This window comes from Otolemur garnettii, unplaced genomic scaffold (assembly GCF_000181295.1).
Source record: "Otolemur garnettii isolate 467f Iridium unplaced genomic scaffold, OtoGar3 scaffold00083, whole genome shotgun sequence".
Taxonomy (NCBI): domain Eukaryota; kingdom Metazoa; phylum Chordata; class Mammalia; order Primates; family Galagidae; genus Otolemur; species Otolemur garnettii.
The window spans coordinates 4,175,921-4,187,198 of NW_003852478.1; the positions used below are offsets into that span (position 1 = coordinate 4,175,921).

At 42.5% G+C, this 11,278-nt stretch overlaps 1 protein-coding gene across 2 annotated transcripts in view; it reads right to left on the reverse strand.

Moving 5' to 3' along the window:
• The window catches only part of CORIN (corin, serine peptidase), a 257,752-nt gene that overhangs the window by 47,800 nt on the left and 198,674 nt on the right, over positions 1-11,278 (reverse strand). For both annotated transcript variants that reach the window (XM_012808096.2, XM_012808095.2), the window contains exons 12-15: positions 10,855-11,000; positions 9,965-10,072; positions 1,912-2,025; positions 36-146 (exon numbers count right to left, since the gene is read on the reverse strand). In XM_012808096.2, the coding sequence (XP_012663550.1) occupies positions 36-146; positions 1,912-2,025; positions 9,965-10,072; positions 10,855-11,000 (479 nt within the window). The remainder of the gene's footprint in view (positions 1-35; positions 147-1,911; positions 2,026-9,964; positions 10,073-10,854; positions 11,001-11,278) is intronic.

Consider the following 11,278-nt stretch of genomic DNA (forward strand, 5'->3'; position numbering starts at 1 on the left):
GGGTGTACCACAGACGGCAGACACAAAGAGCTCACCGCAGTCCCACTCATCCGAACTGTCTGAGCAGTCCACCTGCCCGTCACACCACAGGTCACGGGACACGCATTCGTGGTTTACACACTCCAGCTCGTCATCCTGGCAAAATGCTGGGACAGAGAACAAGGAAGAAGACTGGATCGTTTTGGAAAGAAATATGATTGTCACTGACACTCAGGTTTTCATCCACCAGCAGGAGCGTGGAAGGAATAAAACATGTGGTTGCTGAGGCCCCTTAAGGCAGAATGGACAGAATTTATAAAAATCTCCTTTAATAGACGTCAATCCATACGAAGATCACTTAAGCAGAATGACTAGCTTCAAGCGGCTAGATTCTCTAGTCCTAACACTTGGACTGAAAAAACAGTACTCATAGCCGCAGAAATATTAACAATTCAAGAACAGAGTTAAAGTCGGCATGAGCAAAGCACAAAGGCTGAACCCTCCAAAGCCTCCATAGGAGGAAACCAAGCTCTGTCCACATAGATGGGCAATGTCTATTTATTTTAATTCCTACTATGAAATGACTCTCTGAGTCTTACATAATTCTCTTTGGTGTTTTTAAAACTTATAGTGAATCTTCTTGACTACTTAACATTCATTTCCCTTCTTCCTCCTTTTTTAAGGGAACCTAATTTTGTTCAGCCCCCACACCTGCTGCCCTCCGAGCCAGGGGAAGGCCATGATTAGTTTGATCTAGGTTTGGCATTTTTCTGACTACTTTTTCTTTCTGAGTATAATTAGCAGTCCAGGAATAAGTATGTGACTGATGATCAGCCCTTGGACTATGATTTTGTAGGTTGGACTCTGCAAGGCAGCTCCTACCCAATCCCTGCTGGCCATGCCGTGTGCTGTAGCCTGGGACAGGAGCAGCCTCTAGGAAATAGCAACTTTTTTGGATTGATTCTCCCTGCGTGGTGCTTTTTGCAATTCATCTGTTTATAGGAGGTATATTTTCTAATCTACACGAAGGCTCCTGACTGCTAACTGTGACTCTACCCAAAATTGTCCTCAGTGAATCCCTTAGTCTTGGAGATGAGCAAGGTGCTCTGTCCTCCCCACTGGATCTGATCAAGAAAACATAACCCAGGGGTTCTTGGCAGGTCCCGTTGACCATGGTGGGAGCCAGCCTGAGATCAAGATGAACTGAAAGAACCACAAGCACGGTGCTGATGCCTGCATACAGCCTCAAGCATCTGCCTTACACGTGATCTTTTATATGTGATATAGAATAAAATAAGATACATGTCTTCATTGTGTATCAGATTGACCTCACCTTTCTGTTACTTGTAGGTATAATATTTTGAGATGCATTTTTTTTCTGGTTCTGAAAGTGATGTCCATTAATTTAGAAAAATGCAGGAAAGATAGACAAGCCCCCAAATTTAATAATTTCATCTCCCAGGGATTATACTTGTAAACTTTTTACTATGACCATCTGATCTTTTTCTGTAAGTGGGTAGATGGGTACTTTGAAAACTCAGGACAGTAGCGCACAGAACACCATACATTCTGCTGTATCCAACTAATGATAAATAATGAGCCGGGAGAAACTATTCTTCTCCAATTTCATTTTAATGTTTGCATATTATTTTTATCTTATGATTGCATTTTATGTCCCCTGTGTTTGAATGTTTGAGGTGTCTCAGTTTTCCCAGTTATAAATAAAGCTAGAATAGTACCATAGTACAAATACGTGATTTTAAACCCATTTGATTTTCTTATCGGCATTTATCTTTACAAGTGGACTTTTGTTCAAAAGATCCAAACATATTAAAAGCTTTTAATACATATTTAGAAATTTTAAACTTGTTCAAAATGAGGGGTAACTGGCATTTAGAAATGTCATTTTGACAAATTGACGTACATACTTACAGCAGTTTTTTTCATCCATGCTATCGGGACAGTCTGGGAACCCATCGCAGACCACTGAGTGCTTCAAACACTGTTTGCTGGATGGGCATTCCCAAAGATCTCTCTCTTTACAACCTAGAGACAGAAGAAAAGCTTATTTACAATGGATATGGAGTTGAAAACAAAGATGAATTTGATCCAGTAATGTAGAAAAATGTAAGGATATGATTTGTTTTTTTCTTAGAGATCTGACTCCTCTGTACCAGGAATCATGGAATTCTGAAAGTCGATGTGCCTACTAATTTTGACATGTGTAGTGGCGCTCTCCTACCAGAAGATGAAATTGACATATGGGAAGAAATGGAAACGCAAGATCCGTGAACGTTCCTTTTCAGCTGCTCCTTTCGCTCTCTGAGTCAATTTGCCAGCACCTTATTTACAAAATGAGGAGTTATGCTTTTAAGCACAAATGCCAAAACCTAGTGATCAAAATGAATGTTATCTTAAAATGTAATTTCATTCAACAAATGGAGATGCCCTCTGTAAGTTTAGCAAAACAGGCTCCTCTTTATGGCAAATACCTACCAAACTAGCTTAGGAGCCAACGGTGAAGGCCCTCACTTCATGATACTCAGAGATCTAAAGTGGGAAACTTGATCAATTAATATGAAAAATGAATATAATCGGCACAAGGTCTGGGCGAAAAGTCCGTAATTGGAACAGTAATTTGCCTATGACAGAGAAAGCACTTGTGATGTACTTAATACAGGGCCATTTGGCTCAGTGTGGTGCACTTCTTATATCTGCTACAGCGAGCTGAGGGTCTAGTGTGTTTTTGTCACTCCAGTGAGACCCCTGGCCCTGGCCAGGCTGTGAAGTGCATGAAGAATGAGACCACACCAGGTGCCACTTTGAGTTCCCTCCAGCCCAGCCCAGAAAAGCAACTAGCCCAAGCCAAGCCCTGGTCACATGTGTCTTTTAAGTGGAACTTCATTTTATGTAAGGAACAAAATGTCTCTGGCTCCTAGGAAAAGATAAATCTTGTCTGGTCGATGCAAAGTAGTGACCAAATAAGAAGTCTCTCTAAAACTGTTATTTTTCATCTGATCTGGTACAAATAATTCCAAGAAATTTTGTATGTGATTGACTTTCTTGGAATCCAGTATGAGAAAAAGGAAATCGGTTCTTTTCAAAATTCTCATTGAAAGCAATTATCCAAATAAGTCACCAGAAAAAAAAAATTTTTACTATGAGCTAAAATGAGTGTACTTCATTATCCAAAGACAGAGGAAATAAACAGTGAGACTCTTTCCCTGGCTGTTCATCTGCAGGGGGCCTTAAGTCCAGGGGCTTCTATTCTAGGAACTCGTGGGGTTATTTGAAATTCTCAGCTAGCAGAGGCTACAGATAGCGTATGGAATATTCTGACAATGACAGTCTCTGGAGATTTGAGAAGCCTGAAATCTTCCCTCCGCGACCCAACTTTCATCTGGCCCAGTCTGCTCACTTCTCCAGACAGCAAAGGATATCAAGAAGGAGGCCTCAGCCTTCCACGGTGCCCACCCTGCTCCAGAGAGGTGCCCACCCAGCTCCAGAGCATCCAGAGACGCTTCTTCCTTACAACATACCACTTGCTAGGACAGGATGAAAGAAACAGCATGAGCGTTCTTATTATTCACACCCTACCCTTCCAAAGAGAATGGGGAAGAACTTGGACATTTGGAAAGAGTTGATAAAAGACCACAAAAAGTAGATCTTCTAGAGCGTAAGGCCTTCTAAACTGCGTCCTCACAAACAATAACAACAACAACAAAAGATAACAGGTATTATCCACTACATACCCATATTCTGACATTAGTTTTAATTCTTAAATTAACATCACAGTGTCAGTATTATGCTCACTATTTTATAAGTGAGGAAATGAACATTTACAGAAATTAAGTAAATTTCTCCAGATTACAGTTCTATGGAAGATCTGGATGGGATCCAGGTACAAGTCTTTAATTGTGGTCCTGAGTAAGGTGGTAACATTCAGTGTGGGTAGAGGAGGACAGAAGTGCAGGGTTAGAGTCAGGCAGCTGGATCTGAATCCCTGTTCCTGTCTCACTGGCTGTGTGACCTTGTGTAAGTTACTTACCTTCTCTGAACCTTCATCTCCATAGTATCACTGTAATAGTAGTAATAATGCCTGCTATGTGGGGTTACTAGAAACATTAAATGAGTACTCTAGAAGCATTAACTTACCCCTCCATGTCTCCTCTTTTTTCATAAAGGTTTGCACGGCCTAATGGCTGCTTTGTGGAGTTATGAAGTCAATAAAAGGTAGTATTATTTTTTAAAAAGAAGCCACTCTCTTTAAATTAACATTTTTGGTATAATTATGAGTTTTTGTTGTTGTTGTTGTTTTGAGGGGTGTTTCTTGAGATAGAATCTCACTCTTTTACCCAGGCTAGAGTGCCGGCATCAGTCAAGCTCACAGCAAACTCAAACTCCTGCACTAAACTGATCCTCCTGCCTCAGCCTCTCAAGTAGCTGGGACTACAGTTATCTGCCACGACGCCCACCTAATTTTTCTATTTTTTGTAGAGACAGGGAGAACTGTGAGAACTCTTGCTCAGGCTCCTCTCAAACTCCTGAATTGAAGCAATCCTCCTGCCTTGGCCTCCCTGAGTGCTGGGATTACAGGTATAAGCCACCACACCCAGCCTGTAATTATGCTTTAAATGTGCATACTAAAAGGAAAAATATATGACTCCATTCAAAATTAAAAACAGGTATGGATAGGATGGCATTTTTTAAATGCAGCTGTAGGTTATGAAGCCAAATAATTCCTGTAGTCAGAATAACAACCATCCCAGCACACAGCTAGCAGCAATGCCCACTAATCGAGAACACAGAGTACCAAATAAGGGACCAACTCATTCCTTTTTGCCTGGAACTTGACAGATCTGAGTGCTGAGTGTCCCTTGTCCCAAGAAACCCACATCAGTCCCAGGCAAACCAGAAGGATCGGTCACAGTGATGCCACGCCTTCTGTTCAGTGCTTCAATTCTCTGCCAGAGGCAGGTGCCAACTCAACTGGGACACCGTGTTTCTCAACCAAAAAAAGTTGCCTTTATTAAGTAACATCAGCAAATCACCTTAAAGCAGATGCTCCTTGCTCTGTAAGAACATCTTAGTTATGCAAATATAGGCCGAGAAGGTCTACTCAGGATGTTGGCTTGAACTGCATGCAGTGAAAGTATCTCCCCCTTCAAGGAGCAGCCACTCAGGAGGAGAAAGGACATGGGGTGGGTCTGGTTCCCGAGCGACAGAGGCTGCAGCAGCTGGATCCAGACCTTGGAGAGGATACAGCAGCCAAAGCTCAGGCTTAGCAGATGTGAGGACTCCCCTGGGCAAGCAAGCCCCTTCTCTCAAGCAGGGCAGAGAGCTCAGCCTTGCTCCCTCAGTAGCCAGAGGAAAGGACCTGCCTCTCCCAGGCTCCAGGCCTGACCACAAGGCGCAGCCACCCCAGCGTGGGTCTTAAAGCCACCATCTACTCGGTCTCAGTCCAGTACCCAAGTCACCTCCCGCTTTTAGCGATGCTGTCTCCATGGCATGCCCTTTAGCACAAGGTAGCCTAGTCCCCTGTGAAAGGGACGCAGGATGAGAGAATGAAAGGGCTTTAAGTTGCAAGCTGGAGACAGGGAACATCCATACCACAAGCACTATTTCCAGGACAAAACACATCCTTGCCACTTGGGTTTACTCCACAAGCCAGAGACTTGGCCCAGCCCGTGCTCTAGACACGGCATGTCAGCCTAATCCCCTGCACCAGCAACAGCTGTTGGAAACAAGACCACGCCATGCAGGACTCCGATCCTCTAAGGAGACCCCTGGGGAGGCTTTTGAGAGAATCACTTCCTATATTTCCCTCCACGACAGCAGGTAGGGTCTTGGTTATTGTCTTCTAAGGACTAAATAGGGGATGTTATAAGCATTCCAAGCTGCAGGGGATAAGGTGTGTGTTCTCTGCATTTTACAGGTGAGGCTCAGAGAAGTTAAGTGACTGACCAAAAGTCACACAGCCTCCAAGTGCTGAGTTAGGATTTAAACCCAAATCTAAGTCGAGGCAGAGCACTCTGCCATTTCAGGCTTCCTGCTCAAGATTCCACATAAGACAGTGAAACAGTCAACTAAGTGCCTAAAGGAAAGGAGGACATCTTTCCCTTACCACTGGAAATTAAACCCTTCTGAGTGGTAAGACATCAGTTCTTACGATTCGTCTTGAAAGCAGCCACAGACACGCCACAGGTATAGACATGCCCTCCCCAAGCAACGAGACATAAGAGCACATAGCCTGGCTATGTGGAGAGCTAAGAAACCCTAAGCCCTTCTGTGAGGTAAGGACACTAATGCTGGGAAAGAGTCCAAACCGGTGGGAAAGACAGCGTTTGGGAAAGCTTTTGAAATCAAGCTGTGAAACCAATACAGGTCGGAGTCAGATCAATGAAAACATCTTACCGGGATTTTTGACTCTAGGAAATGGCAGGGGTCACATTTAAAGGTTTTATTTTATTTGAGCCCAGGAGGAGGTCAAAAAGCTAGCGAAGTAATGTTTTTTACTTGAAGATAAATAGAAAGACGTTTAATGACCCTCAGGCATTCGTGTTGCTGTCAATCTTGCTCCACGTGATACATACGTGGCCTTTACTTAGAATAGGGATCAATTAGCAGTTAGGACCTGTGTTTGTGTATGATGATTTTATTCTGACAGTAGAGCTAAAGCACTTGTTCTCACGATGTTGTCATCCACCTGCCTCACTGAGACTTGTTGCTTGCATTACAACCCAGGTGCCACCTGCTCTTGAAGTTCCCAGCAAGAGCTACCCTCAGCTTCACACATGCAAATCCACGGTGTGACCACTGAGCTCCAAAATACAATCCCATGGCTACTTTTCTTAGTTCACCATTCTTCTTTGTTCTGGTTCATTTCTTTGCCCAAATCTTTGCCTTGTTCTCCACTACTTGGCTATCACTGCTTGGAAAATTGCACTGAAAATAAGCTCACTTATCAAGTCGCTGGTTTTACAGACAGCTCCATCTGCATAGTGTGTGTACAGTGCTGCTGTACTGACACAGCACTGACGGCCAACATGCTCCTGTCTTGTACCATTCCCTCCCAAAAAGCAGCTCCAGAATGACATGTTCAGGTTTGCATAATTCTTCCAAACACTTGTTGAAAATATTTCTAATACCGACAGTATTTTCAACTCTTATTAACGTCAGCAACTACACAACCAAAAAAATTCCAGCAACAAAAATTTACCAGGAAAAGGTGGAGACATTTAAAAACACATCACTTGATGTTAAATTCTAACATGTACTTTTAAAATGTATTTTTAATTAAATGCTTTCCTGCTACAAAGGTGCCAAGGAAATAATAAGTAAACTTAATTTCTAACACATCATTTATTTTCAACTAAATTAAATAAGTATTGTTTTGAAGGGAAGCCCAGTAACATCGTTTGAAGTTCTGAGGGAGTGACAAATTCATAACAATGACTAACTGTCATATTATTCAGTAAAGCCCATAGTTTTAAATGCCTTCAACAGCACAATGGACGAAATAAACTGGAAAGACATGAAGCGTGGGGTGAAACACAGTTTCCCTGGAGTCGGTGTTTGCATTACCAGATGGTAACCTACGTACACGTGAAAATAGAATAACAAAAAATAAGTAGGCAAAATGAGAACTGGATGACTTTCTACTAGTCCTCTATGGAGTCTTCACCAACTTGATTTCCATATTTGATTTTAAGGGATGTGGCCCCCTGGGGCATTGTGCAAGCCCAAATGTAGGCATACACCCCAAAGGGGAAGATTTATAAAGTTGTCCATCATCAGTCACCTTGTAAAACTTCATAGGAGTTGTCTCACAAATTAATACTTTTGGAACAATTAATTTAACTCTAAGCATATTCATTTCTTTCACATTTTTAACTTTGCTTAACTAGAACTCTAAGTAGTGCTGTCAATATTTTGGGTGATTGGTAGAGATTAGATAGTAACATTCTATCATTTTTGACGTGCCTTTAATTTTGTGATTAAAATACTAATGAAAATTCATTACTTAATCATAAATCGGATATTTAGGGTCATGTAAACACTGAATTAACTATAATACTTTGGACTTCTTTTTTGCAGAATACATTCTAGAACTCAGACCTTTTACTCTTGGTAAGGCTTTTTTTTTAACTAAGTTTTTGTACTTCTCAAACATGTAGTCCCCTACTGCAAATTTATTTCTAGCCGCCCCAACAGGGGATCATACAACCTCTCTGAGCCATCTAAGAATAACCCACTTTAAACTACATCTCAGCATACCATAACCCATCAAAGTCATAGCTAAGTAAACAAAGTGAATACATTCTCAATAAATCACTTACACAAGGGGTATTCAATGAGTTTAGATTTATTTCTTTATGGAAAAATCACACACAAGCAAATAACAGCAGGTTCTCAAAACACTGTGTGTTCCCCCATAATAAAATTACCCCGGCCATTGTAGCATCAATCTGACAGCTGTGATTTTCCAGAAGATACACTTGTCCATATTTATAGTAGCTGATAGGATTTCAGTTGATTGCTTGTGACATTTTGTCTAGACCAGAAGGGCAATGTCTACCACAGAAAATTCATTTGGAAGAGCAAGGCAATATTTCATACCTCAAAGGCCAAAAGAAGGAAATGATTACAGAAGATATATTGCCTTACGTGCCTTCAATGAAAAAGTGTCAGTTTTGTAAAAATCTGGACAAGCTAAATAATCATAACCAAACCGTTCTTTGGATAGAACTTCAATCATTTTGCTTTCCTCCAGGACACAATTAAAGAGCATTGTCTGATGTCTACTCCCTGGCACATAGAAGTTACAAGTCCACAGGCTTACGAGGAAATAAAACAGAAATTAGCTCCATTTAAATGACAATTGGCATTTCTGGCCTCTCCATCGGCGATTTTGGAGCTCAATAGCAGAAACGTCAGGAAGAGTTAGATCCTTTGCCAACAGGGACAAAACATGAGAGGGCGCAAAAATGAGGCCCAATTAAATGTAAACATCGGCGTCTGAACTCTGTCCTTGTGTATCAGATGTCTACGTAGCAGTGAGGAAATCTTAAGCAGAACCACCATTATTCAAATTTTGAAATAAATAAAAACAGCTGTATAATTTAGTAATGAAAATAATTCCTTACCCTGGTGAAGTAGTTCCCCCTCTCACTAAGAGCCCCCACGTACAGTAATACCCCTACATCTGAGATTTTGCTTTCCATGGTTTCAGTTACCCACAGTCATGGTCTAAAAATAGGTGAGTACTGGACAGTAGGATATTTTGATCAAGAAGAGAGAGAGAGAGAGAGATCGCATTCACACAGCTTTTATTAAATTATATTGATATAATTTTCCAGTTGATCATTGTTGTTGTTAATCTCTTACCATGCCTAACTTATAAATTAAACTTTATCACAGGTAGGTATGTATTTATAGGAAAAAATAAAGTGCTATATATAGAGAATTTGGTTTCCAGGCATCCATGGGGGGCACTGGAACATTTCCCCTCTGGATAAGGGCTGGTGGGCTACTGTACACATGCACATACTGTATATATCAAGGTTATATAGAGGAGTTGTTTAGGGGAAATTGGGAGTTAGGGAAATACGTATCAATGCATGCTTTAGGGTTTGCCTGGGCAACATCGCACAACCCCATCTATAAAAGAAATCAGCCACATGCGGTGGTGTGCGTCCCTAGTCTCAGCTCCTTGGGAAGCTCAGCCAGGAGGACAGCTTGACCCAGAAGCTGAGGCTACAGTGAGCTGTGACTGCACCACTGCCCTCCACCCTGGGCAACAAAGCAAGACCGTATCTGAGGGGAGAGGAAGAGCAGGGGGAGGACACGGAGAAGGGAAGGAAGTGGCAAGATCCCCGGCACTCAGGCCCAGCTGCGGCCACCAGGGAGGAGTCTGCATTTCCAAGGCAGCTTCTTATCTAACCTGCTATTACTGTACGTTCAGGAACAGTCACACGGTACATACCACAGTTCTCTTCATCACTGTCGTCATCGCAATCAGCCTGGCCGTCACATCTTCTGGAAGCCAGAACACACCGTCCTGAGCGGCACTTGAAGTGGCTGGGTGAGCACTCTGTTAAAACAACGTTACTCTCAGGGGACAAAAAACCGTGACATCAGCTCATTTCTCTACTTAAACAAGGAATGTCGGCAGCAGCTTTTACTGGAAATGAGAATGATCTTTATTAGAACCAAAGTTCTTCTGTCTGTGAATCAACATCCTTCTCTTTCATTCTGGTACCATCTTTCCAGATCACCGGTCTAGTGTCTGTGCTTTCCAGCAATTATCTTTCCAAATGGACAACCTAATGATTGCCAGAGCCCGAACATCTGTGGCATGGATGCCCCTGACTCTCGGGCTGCCTCAAAGTGTCATAATCATTCCCACACCCCAGTCTTTCCACCTGGCAGGAAGGGCCCCTTCTCCATGGCTCTATGTAATGGCCCGATGTCACCACGGTCTCAAAATGTCTTGCCCTTGAAGTAACCAAGTCTCCATGTCTGCATTACCTTCAGGTCCCCTCCATAAAATTAGCAGCCGTATCTAATGGGCTCTGTGAGTGATGTGTGGCTAACATGAAAAACACTTGGCATATTAAACTCACCTCTGAGTTTATTTAATTGTATGTTTTCAAAGATTTCTTATTTTTAAGATGATGACAGTGTCTAACAGATGTGCCAAATCCCTCAGTGTCTTCAGGTGCACAGATTCACTCACCTACGTAGCCTGATCAGCAACTAAATTGATGATGAATATAAAAACACACAACTAAACCCCCACAGAGACTCCCAGGGTAATCGACACGCTCGGCCAGGCTGGAGGCCCCACTGTCAGTAAGGAATTTAAAAACTAACCTTCCACATACTCGTTGGGCATCAGGCAGGTTTGATTGTCTGCGGTTTCCTCGGGGAACTGACTGCAGTCAGTGTCCTCAGGCCACTGGAGGCCCACGATCCCCAAAACAGACTCGCAGCGCTCTTTGGAATGCTCACACAGGGCTCTAGGAGAGCAAAGAGAAACAAAGGTTGAGAAGCAGAAATAGCTCCATTTGAGACGAACAGCAGCAGCACAGCCAGGGTTGTAATTCTGTCTGCACGAGGATTTGTGTGTGTGTACAACCTGCATGTCCAGAGCATATGGCTATGAGGATTTGTGTGTCTACACAACCTGCGTGTCTAGAGCATATGGCTACGAGGATTTGTGTGTGTACAGAACCTGCGTGTCCAGAGCGTATGGCTACAGGGATTTGTGTGTATACAACCTGTGTGTCCAGAGCAT